This window comes from Dermacentor andersoni, chromosome 3, assembly GCF_023375885.2.
Source record: "Dermacentor andersoni chromosome 3, qqDerAnde1_hic_scaffold, whole genome shotgun sequence".
NCBI classification, from domain to species: domain Eukaryota; kingdom Metazoa; phylum Arthropoda; class Arachnida; order Ixodida; family Ixodidae; genus Dermacentor; species Dermacentor andersoni.
Genome location: NC_092816.1, coordinates 137,300,993 through 137,322,283, shown reverse-complemented (window position 1 = coordinate 137,322,283; position 21,291 = coordinate 137,300,993). Strand labels below are relative to the sequence as shown.

The window sequence follows — 21,291 nt, the reverse complement described above, 5'->3', positions numbered from 1 at the left end:
ATTTCTCGCATATTGCACGAGGCCCACCCCTGTGCGATCAATTGCGAAAGCTTGGGGCATCATGGGTGGTCAGCTTCGGCGGAAAAGCTTAATGACCCGTTTTCTCCACGGAAACCCAGAGAGCACACAGAGAACGCGATGACACTAGGAAAGCTCTTGGTTATTAAAACACGGACGGCACACAAGAGAACGCTCGAAAACACGTCGATTACGTGTAGCGTATACGTGATACAGCCAGGGCACATATGTCAGCACGTGTGGCACAAATCTTTCAGAGCGTGAAATTTTAGACATAGAAGACACGTATGCAGCATTTCCCACTCTGCGCTTGAAGTATTACCAGGGTTTACATTGAACAGATAACTGTCACGTGAACCCGTGTTGTTCAACTGTTCTGTTGAGTATATGTGGGAATGAGTGTCCGCGGTACGCAAGGGGAAACGCCCATGGAACAGAGGCGACGCGCTTTCGCGTGTTTTATGCATTTGCTTACAGCACCTGCCGTGATTACCCTGCTGTCGCTTTTGCTAATTGCTGATGACATTAACGAGCCCCGCACGGGATTTCCTTGGCGCTTACGGGAAACAATAGCGCGCGACAAACTGCGCCTAATGGGAGAACAATGTGACACGATCAGCTCACAGCTCGCGGCATGTCGAAGCGATGGCGTTAGCGCGCAAATCATGCTTTACACGTCCTGTGTGGTTGCCGTACACGCCCGCGGGGATAGCGAAACAAACGCGACGCGCGCGGGACTGCTTCAAAGAAACAGCTGCAACGGTTGCGCGTTTGATGCTCGAGTATACGCCGCTGATATTCGAAGAATAACTGGACAGGCGGGTTAGGGGGGTATGGTTCGGCAAAAAACCTGGACCACCCGAACGCCGCGCACTCTACGCCGAAGTCGTACGCGAAGCAGAACCTTCCGACTCCTCAGTTGCAGTTGTACGTTTAGAGCTCCTCGTTTTGGGGCCTTCCGAGCTATAAATGAGACACAGCGCGCACACGATGCCTGGAAAGAGAGCGGTATCGCGGCAATGCTGACTACTACGAGAGGGCGGCGTAGGGTGTACGGGCTCTCATGGCAGGTGTTAGGATAGCCCTGTTTTGATTCCTTGTTTAAGGGTTTTCTTTTTCTTTTCTTTTTTTTTGTGTTCGAAGGCTCGGTGGGCATAATCAAGCTTCCCTTGTTTGCGTGCCGTCATTATTTCTCTTCCCGCTTGCATCTTGCGACGTCAACGTGTATTAAACGCACCCCGGAACTACTCAGGAAGGAGCCGAAGTGGCGTATATACGCGAGGACAAGAAAAAAAAACAATAATAAGGGCAAGATAACGAGCTAGTTCCAGGCTTGACAACACGCCCCAACCATCGTAATGTCGAGCGTGGTGACGGCTCGCAGGCATTTGATGGTTTCTTTTGCTAGACGGAGGCGAAATCGGGCTCTTTCGCGGCGTTGGACCCCGGAGCGTATCTGCAGGTTAGTGCTTGAAAGCCACAAATTTTAAAACAATATCTTTAAAACTCACTATATGATGTTGCTTCGTAATTTTCCCCTTTACGTGGCGATGTATTTCTAATCACGACGCCGTAAATCAGGTGGGTTCCCAGCCGTTTTCACGTTGAATGTAAAATATGCACCTCTGCTTCGTCGAAGTACAAATCCCTAGATAGACTCGCTATATTATTAGACAGGGTTGTAGAGAGCCTCACTTGTTTAAGTTACAGCGTGGGCTTAGGTTTTTATTGCACACTTGCACTCCATATATATATACATGAACGAGAAGAAAGGAAACCGAGGGGCCTGATTTTTCTATTAATCCAGCGCCACCACAGTCACAAATGTAGGAGGCGGATGTGGCATATTCTTTCTGCCGCCAGCGCCACGACTACGTTATCTATTTGGCTAACGTTCCCATGGTTACCTCTAGTATTAAAACAAGAATACCCTAAAAAGTTGAACTAGGAAGGAAAAGCGGCCAACTAAAACGATCACGAGAGGGAGAACGACACAGGACAAGCGCCAACTTCATCTAGCTTTATTCACCGAAATATCAGCAAATATGAGGAAAATCACAGACATGTGCACAAGGACCAATATGCATCATCTGCCAAACTGTTCAAGATATGACATTTCGCTTTCAAAGAGGGTCACGGAAATATCAATAACACAGTTTTTTCCTCCCTTCTTTATATGGAATGCCTCCAAAACCTTACGTACCTTTGTATCTCTGCTTTTGCCAAGAATCTTTATCCCTCGGAACTGTGGTTCACACTTCTTGCAGTACAGGCATTGTTTCCGTGGCGAATGTTGTGCCGCCCGATCACACGCAGTGCAAGTTGCGCAATGTTCCGAAAGACGCGCCCCTCCTTTCAGCGACCGCACATGTTCAGCTGCAAGTTCATTCACGCATCTACCCGCTTGGCCCGCATAGGTTTTCCCGCAGTTCAAGGGTATTTCATATACCACACCGGTGCAGCCCTTTACAAACTGCTTGCCGTGCTTGTTGGTGCAGCTGCTCCTCGAACCCTCGCTGACGACGTGGGCGCAGAGCTGTGCTTGTTTCCGAGGAGCCGAAGTTCAAGTATGCACCATCTAGCCCAAATGAATGTTGTTCTGAACCATAAAAAGTGGATGGGGAAACGGCGCCGCGGTAGCTCATTTGGCAGGAGCATCGCACGCCTAATTCGAAGACACGGGTTCGTATCTTACATGCGGCCCGCTGTTTATTCTTTTTTTTTTGGGGGGGGGGGGGGGGTCCACTTTCATTTCCATGAGTTTACAATTTCTTTAATTCACTTAGTAAGTACAAGTAATCCCTCTATGTTGTCCTTGTTGTATTTGTTTGTTAGCTTCTTATTGTACGATTAATAAAAATCGGACCCCTCGGTTTCCTTTCTTCTTGTTCATTACATTACGAGGGTCTCGAATAGGGATATATCGATGCCTTCAGGTAGCATGTGTAGGTTTATTGACCAGTTGCCGTCACCCGAATAAATCCATGTACACAAGCGATGATGAACGCGATGGCCGCGTCACCGACTGCTGTGGTTCAGAAGGGGTCTCGGGCTCTGGTAGCGAAGACGGTGCAGTGTCGAATACCGACGCAGGGTCCGATAACCGGTCGAAGCCACTGGGCCCTCCCGGCCGGGCTGCTCTGATGCTTCTAGGACGACCATCTACCTTTGTCCCTCCTACCCTCTCTCTCCTTTACTCCCACCTCCCCCACCCTGTTGGCGCTGAGCCGTGCTCCCGCATGGGTTGCAGAAGATAGTGCTAGCCTTTCCTCCTTTCCCCACAAGAACCAGTTCTCTCTCTACAGCCCAAATCCTGGGTCTACAGCGGGCAGGCTGCGAGCCCATCTGCCGAAACCTTGTCAGGTGCAGCTGCAACGGCGCGATGGTACTGCTCCCGAGCTTAGCTGGGTTGTCGTCGTAGCAGCTCCGCTGGCAAAGTACCAGCGGTGGTCTGCAGCGCGTTTGTGGGTCGGGTGCAGCCGATAGCGCTGTTTCAGCGTGCGCTGGTAGGTGTTGAAATGGCGGCTGGTACAGAGATTGCGTCGCCGGTGCAGCCTGAAATTGTTATTAAAGCTCCACTCCATTCTACCTAGGTTCGGTTGGCGTGACCTTCATAGTCGTCCCATGCTTTGTTGGCTCCGGGAAGTCCTTTTGAGGTAATCACCCCTCCTTTGTCGTCACTCCAGACATGGCGATTACACCATGTGCAATGTATTGAGTGCCCACACCCAAGAGAGGGATAGCAAAGAGAGGAAAAGCAGGGAGGTCTGCCAGACGAGCGTCCGGTTTGCTACCCTACACTGGGGGAAGGGAAAGGGGAACAGAAAGAGAGAAAGCGGGATAGAGGGAACACTGTGTGTGCGCGCAGCAGAGCGATTCGAAATCAGTCAAGTCCAAGCAAGTGCTCCGCCGATACGTTAGGCTGCCGTCATTCTGCTGTCTGAAGCAAACTTTGGTGATTCCCCATAGCTGGTGATGCACGTTGAAGTCACCAGTGAAGACCAAGGAGTCGGTGGGCGTCAGCAGTACGTTGCAGTACGTGGCAGTATAGTGTTTTGGTAAACCCCAGCCTTTTCAGTGCGAATAGAATGCTGCGGCTGAGCCATGATGCTTACTCAAGACTTGCAAACACTGAACTGAGAGCATCCAGTACCTGCATTGTACTTCGCGCTGGCAGAATGTGCAGGTTATTCGAGAGCATTCGTAAAGTATTCGTGAGAGACCGGAGTATCATAATAACTTGCTGGTTTTCTTCGGGCAATTTGTCAGGAACCCGCGCTGTGCACTCTGCAGCGGTGCGCAGCTGTATCACTTGACGTGGCTCCGGCTCCGGCTGTGGCATCAGCTCTGGCTGTGGCATCGGCTGTGGCATCAGCCGTGGTATCGGCCGTGGCATCGGCTCCGGCTTCGGTTGTGCTTTCGGTTGCGACTTTTGCGGTTCTGGCTTTGGCTGTTTTTTTAGTAGTGTTGACCAAATTATATTGTTCACCACCATGACCTTGTAAGATTTAGAATGAATTGCGCCAGGCCTAGGGGGCAGAGGAGGAGGTGCTGTCGGATGGGCTGTACTCTTGACAGAGGCATCAGCGTACTTTGAAGTGCGACGGCGTCGGGAGCGTCGCTTTCTAACGGCCGCAACAGCTTCCCGATAAACGAATGGTCTATCGCCATATGTTTCAAGATCTCGTTTTCCTTCTTCATTTTGGGACAGTCCTTCGAGGAAGGATCATGGGACCCAAGGCAATTGGTGCATTTGAGAACCGTGGTTGCACAAGAGTCTGCAGCGTGAACAAACTCTCGTGTTCTCGCATACGGCGCTCGCGTGTCCCAGCCTCATACGATTGCGGCATTGGAGTGACCTTGGGATGAATGGTCGCACAGGGTGCCTAAAGTGGCCCACCTTTACGTGCGAAGGGAGAGTCTCGCCCTTGAAAATTATTTTAACACAGCGGGATGTGCCGAGGCGATACACATAGGTTATGGCGACGCCATCAACGACAGGCTTCACTAAAATCGGCAAGTCTGCGCTGAAGATGGAGACGTCCACGTCGTAGATGACATCAGTAGTGGAACCACTGTTCAGGGGGACGTACTAGCGGAGCTTGACCCCACCTAGTTCAGTAACTTTAGTCAAATTTCTCAGCGCAGTCTCATGTGTGACGTCAATAGCCAGCACATTTTTTCCGTGTGTTCACTCAAACGTCTGTGACCTGATTTGGCGCCACCGGTTCAATTTGCACCGATACAGACTGTCTGTTGATTCGCCTCAGGTTATCGGTAGTGAGTTCTGGTACAAACAGAATCGTACTGACTGCGGTATTCTGAGTTGGTCCTACCGTTGGCGTGCTCGGAGACATGTATTCCCTGGTGGTGTGTCTCCGTTTCGCCTTGCGGCTCCGCACAAGCTCGAAGGCGTCATCGGAGAAGTCCTCACTGCTGAGCGAGTAGACACTGGTGTCATCGCCGTCGATGACGCTCTGGAGGCCGGTCTAGAGGACGAAGATGAAGTGTCTGCGAGCCAGGACGCTATTTCTCTAGCTAAGCTGTTTTCTCCTTATTTCTGCGTAAATCTTTGGAGAGCCGGCATGGTTCGTGGTGCGGATGCACGTTGACGTCCCCGTGCCTCTGCCGGGGATGGCGACTTCTGCGGAGGCTGCGTTTAGGAAGACCACACCTAAAGAGCCCCGTGAGCCTGTAAGTCGCGAAACGTCAGTAGTTCCACGGCAGACGGGTGCTACAGGCCGCAGCGCGGGATCTCCGCTGGCTGGTTGAACTGAGAACGCAGAGGTGGCGTCCGCCGACAGTCGTCCTGCTCGCGGCAGCGGGACCCGCCATCCCTTGGTGGCTGGAAGTAGTCGCTATCCATGGCAGGAGAAGGTGCGAATACCAGGCAGGAAGGACCGAAGCGCAGAGTCAGGTGGAAACGCGGAGCACACGGTAACGGAAGGGAATGCGATACCATGAAGGACAGCGTGGCTTAAGCAATATCACCGGTGTAGTGCTGCCCTGAAGCCGCCGAGGAGGCCTGGTCACCGTCTACAGATGTTGCGGTGAGTACTTGCGGTGGTGCTGGAGTAGTGGGATTCATGACGAGGAAGCGTGGTTGGAGGTACCCGCAACACCGAGGACACACGAGAGCGCGTGACTTCCGTCCTAGAAATTCGTTTTCTAGACTGCGCCATTGTAGTGATGAGAACGAGACAAGAGGCCGTCCCTGCGAAAGCCTTGTTTACTTGTTCCTTTTCTTCGTCGTCTCTCTCAGCCTTCTCGCTGCCGTGTGCCTGTCATCTCTGCACCATTCACTTTATTGGCGAGACAATCTATAATGGGTGACGCACCTTTGAGGGCAAGAATTTCGCCTGAAGTACAGTAGAACGCCTACAATCTGGCGAAGCAACAGCCTCGCGAACGATCATGCTCAGACAGGCAAACCCGGTGCTCTGTACAGGCAGCTTTATACCGTCAATTCAATCCTTGAGGTCGAATTGATCCTTCAGGCGCACGAATTATCCGAACGCTCTCATTGACGAACAGCAGCAAACTCAATCAATTTATTCTTTCGCTCTGGACATTGCAAGTGTACTTTTCTTACACGCCGTATTTCACACTAATCTCTTTTCTGCTGAATACGACTTTCTTAACATCTTAAAGAATTCCTTTGTTTACCTCGATGGAAAACGCTGCGTAACTTTCATACGGGACCATGGTAAACGGATGAAACTAGACCATTAAACAAGCAGAAACGAACGGCTTCACGAGTAAAAGGAGCGTAGTTAACAAAAAAAAAACGAAAATAAAACATCTTCATGGAGTAGTAGCACCGTGTGCTGAGTTTCTTGGGTGTTCCGGTGCACGTATGATTGGGAGGCAGTGGGGAACGAATTAAATGAATCGACATGCTTTCGCGTTTGAATAAATTAATTTTCCATTCATAGCAGTGTATAATTTCTCGCCGAGGCTTTCAAGTGCCCCAAAAATTAAGCGAGACGTCGAATTACCGGAGGTCGAATTAACGATAGACGACTGCATTTTCTTTTTGTTCTTTTTTTGTTTTTTAGGTTGCGCGGCCTCTGTTGTCCGCTTCACATTTTCATCTCACTTTGGGTTTGCGTTTGTAGGCGGCAGGGACACCACCCCACCCGAACGCTTATGCTGAGTGGGTTTAGACATCGCTTTTTCCATTGTCATTGGGTAGTTCCCGCTATTTGTTCACTGCATTCCCCGTCCCGTGTCCGCACGTGGCAACACCACCCTTCCCTGCAGCGCTCGCATCGAGCAAGTTTTCGTTATCACACCTGATCTCCTCTCACGTAAACGAGGGACGATGGCGGACTTAATGTTGAAAAACCGTTATCTGTGAAGGCACGCATCATGCGGAGGTCTGCTGAAGGTGCGCTCCAGTTTACAAGACATGTCGAACCAACTGGCCCAGCAGCTTACTACATCTGAAAGAGCCGTTCCAGCTCCTTCTATTTAGTGTATTTTTGCAATGTCACTAAAGGTTTGGAGGAAAGTATACATAAATGTAATTGATTACTTTTGAATACTTGCTCAGTTACTATCGTGGATCACTAATTCGTTACTGTAATGAATTACATTTTCGCATGACTTGTAATTGTAATAAGTTATCTTGTATGTAACGTGTACAGGTCTGGTTTGTGGATATAGCAGAGGGATTTATTTACACTTTAGAGTATTTTCCTTCCTTCCCGATTGCGAGTAGCAGGGACCCGCTGCGCGCTGGCTGCCCTCTGATGGATGACGTAAGCAGAACGTCACCTCGAGGGGCGCGGCTTTGCGCTTGCTGCCGCCTCCCAATTTCGGTTTCGCGCGCTATGATAGTCGAATTTCGACGTACCGCAGTTCCGTGGTTAATCGCATTTTTCCCGATCCAAAAGTTGATCTGGCTTGTACGGAGAGTTCGCTCCAACTTCCAAATTACGATGAGCCCGCTAAAGAAAAGTTAGAAAGTGAATTAATGATTTTTTTATAGTTAGCGATTGATTACCACGCATCACCCGTCACCCCATGGTCGCTGTCACTTATGGCGTGTCTCCGCGATGGCACGTCTCTCTTCTTTGTCAAAATGGCTATCTTTAAGTAGTATTTAAAGTCTTCGTAGAAATACCCGGTATCCATAGATCGTATTTTCGTCATTTTGCAATTGACTCCTTTTCTTCAACTCTTAAGAAGCATATAATCAGCAGAAATGACGCCTATATGGTAGTGCTTTTGCGATAACACAGACACACCCTTGTTATTAGTCACTTTATGATTTGTCGATAATAAACTTTAGTGTTTCTTTTAGCTTACCAAATAGAGTTTGTCAATATTGGATTCTTAGGGGAGTATGTACATTCTGGATAACACAATCATTTCTTACTTGCTTTCTTGCTTTCTTGCTTTCTTTCTTGCTTTCTTGTTTTCTTGCTTGCTTTCCTGCTTGCTTGCTTGCTTGCTTGCTTGCTTGCTTGCTTGCTTGCTTGCTTGCTTGCTTGCTTGCTTGATTTCCTGCTTGCTTGCTTGCTTGCTTGCTTGCTTGCTTTCCTGCTTGCTTGCTTGCTTGCTTGCTTGCTTGCTTGCTTGCTTGTTTTCTTGCTTTCTTGCTTGCTTTCTTTCCTGCTTTCTTTCTTTCTTGCTTTCTTTCTTTCTTTCTTGCTTTCTTGCTTTCTTTCTTTCTTTCTTTTTCAAGTGCTGAGCAGACACTGTTGCACCTCACTGACCGAGGCATTGTCAAGTGGCTTACTTGAGGTACTGAAAGGTGGGGCAACGCAGGTTGAATAAGACATGAATGTCATGTACCGCATATTTTGCAGAGGTTATACCTAGTTGGGGGGGGGGGGGGGGTAAAGCGCCCAGAAACTGTCCAAGCACAATGCTCTACAATGCACAATATTACTGACCATACGGCTCGTTTGCACACGTAACTAAACTAATAGGCGCTTTGTCTGTGGCTTCCTTCTGTCGCGTGTCCTGCACTGTTTATTACAATTTGAGCCTTAATGCTTCTTCTTTCTCCTCTTTATCATCTCGCAATTGTGCACGCTGAGCATATGCTGCTGTTAACGGAAGGATCTAGATATGCGTTCGATAATCCGTAAATGGTGGCGTGTAGCACGTCTAATATCCAGGTCAAGCTAATAAATGACTGCGTGTGCCGTTACGCCCACTTTAAAGGGTGTCATATAGGAGGCTCTTCCTGGCAGACAAAAATCTGGACGGCTAGGCAACAGGAAAGTTGTTGCACTTAATTAGCCAACAAGAACTTGATATAATTTTGACACAAGTGTTGCCGAGGCAGGCATGTGTTTCCCCTGGATGTGTACATGCGCTTTTCGTTTGTCCTTGCTTCCCCAGAAGGAGACGGCCAGGCGTCCACCCGCACCCACTCGCTTCGATGCCAAAGACTTCAGAAGACCGGTCACGATGCTGTTCTGGCCACGCGTTGGTCTGCTGCTCCGCTCTGCACTGTCCGTCTGCTTGTTTCGACTGACCCTCCAGCGGTGCCTCCCAGAGTACAGGAAAACAGAAGGTCACACCGCTTGCCTTCCACGCAACTACGAATGCGACATCGTGTCTTCAGGATTGACGCCGGCTGAGCAGAAGTCATTCGTCGACGTCCACAACAAGTACCGGAGCATGGTTGCCCGCGGTAGACTACCACGCTTTCCTCCCGCCTCAGACATGCGGAAACTGCGCTGGGATGACGGCCTGGCGGAAGTCGCGGAGGCGCACGCCAAGCAGTGCAACGTTCGGCACGACGCCGGACGTCACCGGTCGACGGTGAAGTTCCCGCGCACGGGACAGAACCTGGCCGCCTATTGGAAGAGCAACGGCGCTACCAATGGTTCCTCGTCTTGGGTCGGCAACGACATCGAGAGGGCCGTCAGGTCGTGGTTCAAGGAGAATCACCGCTACTCGCCGTCGGGTTTGAGTCACTTCAGCGAGAACGCGGTGGGACCCGTGGGACACTTCGCGCAGGTCATCTGGGCGAGCACCCAGTTCGTGGGCTGTGGAGCAGTCCGTTTCAGGAAGCACGGCGGGCGTGGAGGTGCTACCAACTTCTACGTGTGCAACTACGCGGACGCCGGCAACCACGTGGGAAAGCCCGTGTACCTGCCTGGTAGAGCGTGCAGCCATTGCCCGCGGGGTATGGCGTGCGAGTGGCCGGCGGGGCTCTGCACCGGCAGCAGCTTCACGGCGGCCTACCAAACGGCGCGGTCCTCGGCTGGCACATCAGTTCCCGCAGCGATGTATCCGAGTTCAACAGCGAAAATAGGGACTTGGAGACCCCATTCTGGAACACGGCGGTTCTGGAACGGGTCGTGGTACCCTTATAGCGTATCTTCAGGCGCAACGAGGAGAAACAGGGCGTGGATGCGTCATTACGATGCACAACGACCATGGGCTGGAAAGCTGACACGCCCTCCAGTGTATTCGATCCAGACGAACAAAATGGTGACGTGGAAGCCTCCTTACGAAAGCGATAGCTGGGCACATAAATGGCCACTCGGGTTCTGGAAGACGAGAGAACAATCTTTCAACATACTGAGGGAGGTGAAGTACCACCTGGACAACAGTGGCGGTGATTTCGCACAACTGAGGTTTGGGATCGATGACGTGCACGACGTGTACATTAACAGACCTGAACGTGTAAGTGTGACGGTATTTCGAGGATACGACCGCTAGCGTCATCTTGTGTTCCGAGGACGGGCGGGCGATACTGATGAAGGCAGACGATAAAGCATGCGTGGGGTCACATACGGCGCTGCAAATATAAGTGGTTCCACTGCTTGCAAACCTCAGAAGCTTTGCAGTTCATTATGCACGCACAAATTCAGAATATGACATCATGAAAGCCTGCACGAATGCAAATTCGCAACACACGGCTATCAATTTTGAACGGTACTTAAATTTATGCTTTTAAACACTTCGTAATTCTATGTTGTTTCTCCTGTTCAAATTGTCGGCAATCTAAAGAAAAGTGAGCGCTTAAATTTGCGCTCTTACGGTATATGTTTTCCCATCAATACTCCGTCCAATACGCGTAGCACAAACATAAGATTACTTCACGGTTATTCTTACCAATAAATCACACGCACCAGCGTGCATCTACGATTATGTGGTTGTCATTGATTACTTAAGAAAGCGGGAAGCCCAACACCCATGTCTACCAAATTATCTTGTGTCTGTCTGTTTGTTTAAGAGACATAGCGGTACCATGAATGCTAATGGTAACACATCTTCTCCCTACACCCAAGGTAAATAGCCGAGTGAAGGGCGAAGCAAGCAATTAAACCTAATGCGGGCTGACGCCCACAGCCACGAGACATATCGTTTCATGTCATGGCAAATCACATGCACGTGCATTAGTTCCGAGTAGTCTTGCATATTTCCGCGCTCTGTAGCAACTGGGAGCACTGTTTCTATGATATATATTCTCAACAAGTAAACTTTCTCAAGACACACAGCTCTGCGTCGACCCAAAACTGTTTAGATCATCGTAATAATCCACAATACTTCATCCTTGCGCTCTCCTTCCTCCTCTACGTTAATTTGTGCTCACCTGCACGTTCAATCACGCCTTGGGAACAAGGTTAGAGTTACGTTGTTTATGCACTGCCAACTTTGTCTTTTCTTTCGTTAAACTTCATTTCTCACAATTGATCTTTCTTGCGTAATCTCTGAAGGTGGAGTTCGCATGCTTACCACTCTGTACTCCTTCGTTTACTTTTCTGTTCCTATGGTTCGGTAGTGCGACAGTGGGTTCGGGTTTCCTCTATTCAACTCACTAAGTGCTGCTTGCTTTTCGTCGCTCAGACGCTTCGCGTACACTAAAGGACGCATGTCGTAATTTTTAATTTCGCTTCCCCGCAACAAACCTTTGCTCAACCAATCAGGACCATCATCGGAACGGCAACTACAGCTACTAGTACTTTAGACCTCTGTTTAATTTCACGACATTGCATTCAACATACTCAACCTGATCAAGTACAGCAAGTGCTCACGCACCCGCTGGTCTATGCAGGGGCTATCGGCTTTTTCTTTGGCACCCTGTCTTGCTGGAAAGCTCGCCTGATGGTTTAGAAAAACCGGTTGTCTTAGTTCAGTGTTCGACAAAAACACATCTGGATGGGAAAGAACGTAAGATAACTAGAAATATACACTCGCCAAATAAAACAAAATAAAGTAAAATAAACAACTGATTCTGGCATTTAGACATCGTTACAAGATCCTTGCTTCAGTTGGAACAAGGGATCAGACGGGTTTTCGTCGAACACTGGGCTATATTGCTCTTGGTACAAGAAGCCCGTCAAGCGGACTGTCCTTTCTTACAGAGAAGCTGTAAAGGGATAGTTCCCCCAGGATCGTGTCCGTGTGTAGACACAAATCTCCCCATACGTGGGCCGATCCCGCAGATAATGCAATGCCGGGCGCACCCGCGGCTTAGGTGAAGCAGGCGTGAAGCACTCCCCATACGTCAGCCGATCCCGAAGATAGTGCAATGACGGGCCGACCCGCGGCGGAGGCGCATTTCACCATTAAGGGGCCCACATAGACAGCTTCGCCGGTCGTCCTTCTTCACACAGTGGAAGGGCACTGAGTTTTAGCTTTGTTTCTTTGAATTTTTACAAACAGTCCGTGAGCAGAAACTGTGGCCAGTGAAGTGTGTTCCTACACTTAAACAAACGTTCGGAGCCCGCCAGTGTGACACTGGTGCCGCGAATACGCGCATTTTCCGCCGACACGCGCACTATAAGCAAGCAGCGAAACTGATTTCGCGCTCGCGCCAGTAACTTTCAGTGTTTATTTGTTTTCATTCTCAATACCATACCGCAGAGATTTGCCTTCATTCATGGATGAATTCATTCGCGCCAGAGCAGTGCGAAAGGCAACATTGGTGTACCCGCTGTTTCAATTAAGGCTCGTACTTGCCCACGGCGCTTAGTGACAAAACGGGAAAGCGCACCCGACGCTCTTGCAGTCCCAGTCACCGCGGCCTTTTCTGTTGACGCTCCAGGCGTTGTACGGGCGCGAACACAATCGCTGTCGTCGCCAGCTGATCATGGAGAGCTCGGCTCACAGGTATTGTAAGCGGGAAACGTGCTCGAGGGGGAAGGGGAGGGAGAAGCGACGCCACTAACGTGTATACTTCACCGCCACTTGTTTTATTTACATTTTATTTTTGCATTTGTCATGTTGTCAGTGTCCCACCATCAAACGAAAGCTAGTAATGTGCTTGTCACCCTACATCATTCTCGCAGCTTTCTTGGGCCCTGGAGTCTGGCCTCACAGCTCGTGGGGCCAGAAAACCACACGAGCTCTCTTTTACAGTACCTGAAGGCGACAGATTTGAGCGCCCGGCTGAAGAAATCCTGCTCATTTTCTGGTCCGCGCGACTAATCTAACTCCTGTTTTCTGTCTCTCTTTATCCCTCTTTCTTTCTTTTGCCAACCTATCCTTCTTCCCACATGCAGGATAACAAACCGGGCGAAGTCTAGTTACCTTGCTGCCCTTATTTTCTTCACTCTCTGCCTGTTTCTTGGGCTTGCCTACTTGACGGCAGTCACGGCTGTAGGTTGTCTGTGCTTTTTATTGGGAACCCATGTGCTCGTATTTATGAGGCTTGGCGATGACGGCTATATACCTTATATGCGATGCTCCTGCAAACGCAAAAGAAAAGAGAAAACTAACACGGTTTCCTTTTTTTGCTAGATACCGTTAGTTCTAAGAATGACTAGGCTGTCCGTCTGGAGACAACGTATGTGCGCGCGAACTTCAGTCATGCGCAGCTTCTTAAGCAGAGCTCTAATGAGCGCCATTACTAGCTTCCGTATTCACAAACAGCAGTTGACTCAAAACTCTTCTTCCTCTTCATCGAGTAGAACTCTGTGCCTCACCTGGACCAATGAAGACACTGCCCTCCAATAGCCCTCCTTGCTTATTTCTACAACGAGGAGTGCCCCATCGCGCAATTTGCAGCTGCTGACGTTCGGCGCGAGGAAGAGAATAAAAGCTCGTACTGTGCCTCGTGGTGACATTGGCAAACCGACACTCGAGCGTGCTCGTCGCATGAACAAACGACGCGTTGTTTTCCCGAGAAACGTCAGCATTGAAGTTCCTCGTTAAGACAACGCCACGTGTGGCATTCTGGAACGGCATCCTGGCATTCTGGCTGTTATTAGTGAAATCTGCGTAGTGTATTGAAAGAGACTGCGAGGTCGCTCGTTCACCTACTACGCTGCTATATCGGGTCGGACAACGACTAGCAGCATCGCAGACGACTGAGCGAACTTGAGTGAGTGTCAAAACGTCACGACGTTCTGCTCCCACATGACCACATTTTGCCTCATGACACTTGCACTTGCAGGGAAAGTAAACTGAAAGAGGTGCGTAGAAAGCGATTAGCGTAAATTACCAAGGGCGCCTTGAGACTTTTAGGTATTTATACTAGGTCTACGACGTTTTCTTATCGCGAAAAAAAAAGGACTTTCATGTGAGTGCTCCTCTAAAGTAGTGTGTCGCGGCCGTCGAGTAATCGCTCCGTGTCTCCTCACGCGTAGCTTTGTACCGTGCCTTCGCTGCATGATGATAAGCAATGCCGTGAAGACGTAAAGCGAAGCAAGATTGGGAACCCAAATTATGTCGCACTCTTAATTATTGGCCAGGGAAGGAGCGAAGTTTCTCCGTTTGACTGTCCCTTCACAGCAATCCACCTGTGCCGAAACTCGTGAGGCCAGAGGCGTACCTGTCGGAGTCTAAGGGGAATTTTCGGGCACAACAAATCATTTTTGTGCTTCCCTTCATCGCACATTTGCTCAACTAATTAGGGCACCATTCGTGTTCCAAATGAAAGAGAGAGACAAAAGGAAAGGAAACACAGGGAGGTTAGCCAGCGTAAGTACCAGCTGACTACCCTGTGCTGGGGAAAAGTTAAATGGAATAAAAGGAGAAAGAAGAAACAAATAAAAAAAACGAAGGCGAAGGCTACGCATGCTGAGGTTCCTCTCTTGCAAATGGTTTCATTATAACATGCACACTTTCTTTATCCTAGGAAACGCAAACTGGGCTCATACGCGCGTACTTCAAAAGTGATTACGCCACAATTAGGTCGGAAAACTGCTTAACGGAAAAGCTAGCTTTATTAATGGTAAAAAGAGGGGGAATTATCTGTACACGTAAGACGTAGATGGTCTGTTTACTTATTCAACAATACACAAGCATGGAGTCGAAGTTAGTAACGGTGTCGGGGTCGGCGTCCTTATCGGCTCTTGTTTTGGCACCATGCGCGCAATTCTAATAACCTGCCCAAAGCTGAAGAGTACTGCCTCAAGCCCTCGTTTGGCTTTGACAGACGCGCTTCCGTATAGCGATACTGCATCCACAAAATAATATTGTCCTCCTTCTTGGCTGTGAGAGAAAGCACTCCAGTACGGCGGCTGCCGTGCAGTTAGGGAGCGCATATGTATTCTTCAAGAACGCCAGGCTGGTGCTGGTGCGGTCGTCGAAGCTTGAATGACAGACACCCTGACCTGTGATCGGACTTGCTTTCCTGGTCAACGTGCGCTCGTCGGTTTACAGATGAAGGTCCCTGTTTCAGCAAGTACTGCGCGCCGTTGACTGCTTCAAACTTTTACTCACGTCATTTGCCCGCAATGAGGATTAGGGGAAAGCGTTCTCTCGATGGAGCACGCACACTTGTTCACTTAAGCGCGCCACTGTCTGGCAACACACGCTGGCCGAGAATACGATCGCCGAAAGAAATTAAAGGCGCCGATCCTGTCGTGTAGGCTAAATTTGTTTTTCTGTTTGCTACAGTGTCGCAGCTCGACTTTACGGCACCCTTATTGCACTATGTATCGTCCTCTGTGTACGGGGTGAGGTCATGTGAAGAAAGGGGCGGAGTGCGCCTGTCTCTTCAGAGCTCGCACGGGGACGTTGGCAGATGACAAGAGTGATGACATGGGCCCGAGTCCCGGCTTAACGACGCCGTCGCTTCATGGCCACGTCCGAAAAAAAAATGAGGGCGCACCGCCGTTATCAAGGACGCTGGCAAATTGAAGGGCCATCTCTTTTGTCAGTTTTATCGATGACAGCTGCTACAAACTTTTCCCAGCTGAGGCAGTGCCCGCGCGTTTATGTGTTCATTCGCAGCAGCTTTCTTGCTGCTGTAAATACATGTATGAACAGTACGCTCTGACCAGCCTGTATCTAACACTACACATCGGTCAGGGAAATGAGCACAAGTAATTTTGCCCGATCACAAGAGATGTAGTAATAAAACATGATTGCTCTCCACTAGAGTTGCACCACTGGGAGCCAAATTTTGAGTGTTTATTACACGCGTTTCATGCGTCACTTGTCCTTTAAGCCACTTCGTATGGTGTTCAGTGCGCCTACGTAAATTTAGGGCTCGTTTGATGATGCCTGCGTCTAACCGCCTGCTGTACCGACTACGCCGCTGCGTACTGGCCTTCGTTCTCATTAAGCCCTCGCTGTTATGGGCTGCGTCAATCATTGTAGCGAGATAGAATTGTTGATTGAATTGAAGAAAAGCGTGTACAAGAACCCTGACAAATGTTTGGACGACCCTTACAATAAAGTCTGAACACTGTTTAGAGACATACCTTCTTGTATCCACGATGGTGCGTGCGCTATTTCTCAAGGCCGTCAGAGTGAAGTAAGGGATGAATCACCTAAGCCGAGCTTCCATGGTGACTTCCATGGTGAGCGAGAACAAAGCAAGAAAGCCTAGCTTCCCAGCTGAGGCAGTGCCCCCGTGACAGCTGCTTTCAAAGCACTGCATGGCAGAATGTGTTTCGCTCCAGCAAGGCATCGCACTGAACTTTACGTCAGGCGAAGCAAAACTGCTTTCTAAGAGAGAGAGAGAGAGATAAAAGGGAAGGAAAGACAGGGAGGTTAGCCAGTGTAAGGACCACTTGGCTACTCTGTGTTGGGGAAAGGGGTAAAGGGAATGAAATGTGATCGATCCAGCATATCGTCTCCCCAACGGTAAAGACGTATTCGAAACACTGACATAAAGCAACGTGCAAATCGGTCCTCTAGTTGTTACTGAGTCCGGAATTTAGCGCTAAGGGCAAGAACAAAGTGAGGCCACATAGAAAAAGACACGTTGTGCCGTTTTCTATGTGGTCAAACATTACATTTGTCCTTAGCGCTATTCCTGCTTGAATATGGATAGCCAACTATCCGATCCTTCCATGCTAATGGACCTACAGTTAATTCGCGCTTGTTCTCTTCGGATTTAATCTCAAAGCACATCAAAATCCTTCGGTTTTTGCGTTCGTGTTCATTGCTTTGTTTTTTCTCTTTTTGTTCGTTTTTATTCTTTTTTCGTGTGTATTCACGTATTGTTATTTATTTCTGAGGCATCAACACGGACGCCTGCTGCGGTTCAGCCGAGGCTGAAGCGAAACGCTGCATGGTCGCGACGTGCACAAACCAGAATCAAATGTAGGTGAAAAGAACATGATAATAGGGACAGACTACTTAGGCAGGCGCATTCAGCCTTCCTACAGCATCACACGCCCAAGATTAAAAGTAATTCTCCATGTTTTCTCAATTTAGGTTACTGCTATAGCAGTGACACCGTCGTGTCCGAGGGCGGTATAGTGTAAGCATTACTTGTCCTCGATCTTATTCCTTTCGTATTATCCAGCTGCCGTGAATAACCGATTCCGGCTATAACGTAGGCGCTGCCCCGCTCAAAGCAATGATGATGCTTGAAAAGCAAAAGCTTCGTAAGATAATCTATTCCGCCCCTGCAGGATTCTTCATTGTAGAATGTGCAAGTGCGACTGAAGGAGGACGTAGAAAGAAACAGAACTAAAAAAACTAAAAAGGAACTAAAGAAAGAACTAAAAAAAGAACTAGCCTGCCAATGTACCTTAACCAGGATTCTTCAATTGGAATGTGTTCGCAACCCGTGGGTACAAGATGTCTAAACTGAGGCGTTCGCAATTATATTTCATGAGGTTCGACTTCGCACTGTGACACGGAATCTCATCGATATCAACGTTGTGAAAAATTTCAACAGCGTGAAACATACAAGGCCGAAAAAAACATGTCTAAATACCCAAAATCCACATAATTAGATGCATTGATCGCCCAGCGACTCCAGGGAAGAAGGTGAGGACGATGACGTGTTCACGCCTGACATGAATTACCAACCATGGATCATTTAGGCACTTAATTATCCTGTGCGTTTTAAATGCACTCTGTTGAATAGGACTATCTTCAACGCATTTACATTATTTCAGACAATAACCAAAGCACGTCCATCACTTTTTTCCGGCGACCGTGGAACATGGAAACGTTGCGACGACGTGACCTTTATTATTATTATTATTATTATTATTATTATTATTATTATTATTATTATTATTATTATTATTATTATTATTATTATTATTATTATTATCATTTGAAAAACGGCTACCACTTTACTCAAAAGGTGTGAACTCGTGTGAATGCGACCTGAAAAAAAAAACACAGATAAGTCGCTCAAGATCTACGTCAAAGACCGGTCGAGTGAACGAATATGCATAGTGTAAAATGTGGCTGACTGATTCTGTGGGTGAAATATGCCCCTATTGAATGACTTCGTTCTGCTACAGCGTCCCTACTGATTTCGAATAGGGTTTATTACCTGAAATGTTACGATAGGTTACACTAAAAACGATAACCTCCATTGATCGGTTATTTCATGTGACAAAATGACTCGCCTCAACGCGTCGTCTTTAAAGAACACGTGTTACCGATAGACTTTTTTCTCTTTCGCATTCTATGTGTTAGGCCAAATTCCTCTCCGAAGCAAATAAAACGTGTATCCAATCATTCAAGGCGCTATATGTACGTAGCACTGCTCTATTGCTTGTTCTTCCTAGGTTATGCATCTTCTGCTCGGTATTTGCGTGCACGTCGGCCCGACGTCGCCACCTAGCAACAAACGACCATCTACCGAGCTCGAAGTTAGAAGCCCCGCCGGAACAAACCGCAGCTCTGCGCGATTACCAGCGCAAAAACAAAATAAGCACAACTAACGCGCAGAAGGACTTCTGCAGGCCGTTTTGCTCACCGTGAGAGCCATTGTCTCGACTTTATCTTTACTCCGTTTGCTTCTGCTTTCGCAGCGGTATAGCTTAGACTCGCTTTCACTTTGTCCTGCATCGTTGTGCGTGTCCGTGTTCGTTTTGTTCATCGTCGTTTCGCAACGTGGTCCGCCGCGAGATTTTTTTTTTCTTCAAGGGCGACGCTGTCCTATTTCTTTACAATGCGCTCGCGCGACCCGCGCTTCGGCGCCGCGCGACAACCCGCGTCGGCGGCGGGCGGGCGCGGGTCGCCCTTGTCCCGACAGGCACTAATAAGCGGTTCATTCCGCCGTCCGAGCTACGCGGCAAAGAACGCCCGCCGCCGCAGTGAATGGCGACCGGGCCGAGAGGCGTTCGCCGAAATCGCGGTCTCGCCCCGGCGAACAGCTGATCGACGCGGAAGAATAATGGCGGCGGGCGCCCGGAACACGGCACGGGCGCTCGGCTTCCGAGAATGCTCGCTCTCGAACGCCGGCTTCGGAAGCCTTCGGCGGACGCCGATACCCGGCAGCTTGTCGGCGCAGCAGCGGGAGACACTAGTGTCCATCGAGCTGCGATCGTGGCTGCACCCTCCACCTGGTCCGCGCATTCGAGAAACGTCATTAGAGAGCGCTGCTTCTGCTTGTACTCGTTAGTGACTTAGCTCACGATCTCTAAGAGCCCCTAATCCTTACAACCGACTACATTTCCTTTTCGACCATGTGATCGAAAAATTTTCAGGACGCTGAAGCTTCACCGTTAAGAGTGGAACTCGATAGCACTCAAAGATCCCGGACAGCTTCTCACGCTTCCCGGCCACTGCAGCTTACGTAACCGTAATGTTTTACCGGGAAACGCTGGCTACGAACGCTGTGCACGAAGGCGAGTTTTCAGGTAGAAACGCGGCCTCTTGCGTGCGCCGCGGATACGTGGAGGCGAGCGCCATCTGTATGGTGTTGTGAGCAACCGGGTGCGCCCCTTTATGAGTGGTACAAACGCTGGAAAAGGGGTTTGTGTTTGAGTTTTCGCACAACAGAACAATGTTTTATCGCGTATTCAAATTGCAATCTGATCCTGTCGTCTCCAGGTCGCGTGTAAATCGCACATTGCGATTTTTCTGACGCATTTTACTTTGATAAATTCAATTAGTAACATGGAGGGCTTGCGTGGTTGGGTGTGCGTTATTCACAATGATGATTCGGAATGATATTCTGCGACGTGGGGTCCTTAACGTTATCGCGTTAATGCCAAAGGATGATCATATCGAAAGAGCAAGATAATGAAGCACGGCCCGCGGTGCAACCCAAGCGGCACCTGGTTCCACCAAACCGGATGCCAGAAACGTTCAAACATTATAGGACAATTTTTGACAGCACGTATACGCAGTGCCACTGGAGTTTATAAAGTAAAATTGGCCATACAAAGCAGCATTACGCTTTCCCGTAGGTTCAAATTGTAAAAACTACATATATCGTTTCTTTACAGCTCATGCCTCCATCACATTTATATAATTAAGCAATGTTCATTGCGGAACCAATGACTGACCAGGGAACCAGCGGTACCAACCAAAGACCTACTAGAATGCGCATCAGCCATCTTGCTATACAATGGCAACACCTCTCCCTGACATTGCTTCATGTGCAAATAGGTTGCGCAAATCTCTCCAAAGACCGAGAAATCAGACCATCCTATACTAAAACAGTGAAAGGGAGCTCTCTATAATACTGTGCTCATAACGACGATCGACAATCAGCTCACCTGTCGAAAACTATACGAGTGCATACAAAAAACTGTTTTAAAATTCACTTCAGGGATACAACACTGGTGATTTTTTTCGTCGTTGTCCGCAGATCGATTCGTGTCATAACCGGAAGTAGCTATCCCACGGGCGTATTTCGAGCTCCATTCTCTTGTTCCGCTTTCACTGGTAAACCACCAATTGTTCGCAGAGCAGTGCTCTGTTACGCTCTGGTTGTGAACTCGAGGAAACCGACAAACGTCGAGCTGCGCCGAAACGGCCGCTCCGTTCGAGCAGCGACACGTAAAGTGTGTACGTGTTTTTATTTCTTTTAAGCTAGACATTCCGCGTCTTCGCAATAACAAATTGGCGACGGCTGGCATGACATCTGAAGCTTTATACGCCTAATGATGCGGAAGCGACCCGGCGCTTGCCATTAATCGT

General features: G+C 48.9%; 1 protein-coding gene across 1 annotated transcript; it reads left to right on the top strand.

Annotated features, from left to right (window-relative positions):
- Positions 1-631: 631 nt before the first annotated feature.
- Positions 632-11,139, top strand: LOC126525316 (venom allergen 5-like). The gene is made up of 2 exons (XM_050173329.3): positions 632-1,480; positions 9,376-11,139. The coding sequence occupies exon 2, from the start codon at positions 9,445-9,447 to the stop codon at positions 10,705-10,707; it is 1,263 nt and encodes a 420-aa protein (XP_050029286.2). The 5' UTR covers positions 632-1,480; positions 9,376-9,444; the 3' UTR covers positions 10,708-11,139.
- Positions 11,140-21,291: the final 10,152 nt, after the last annotated feature.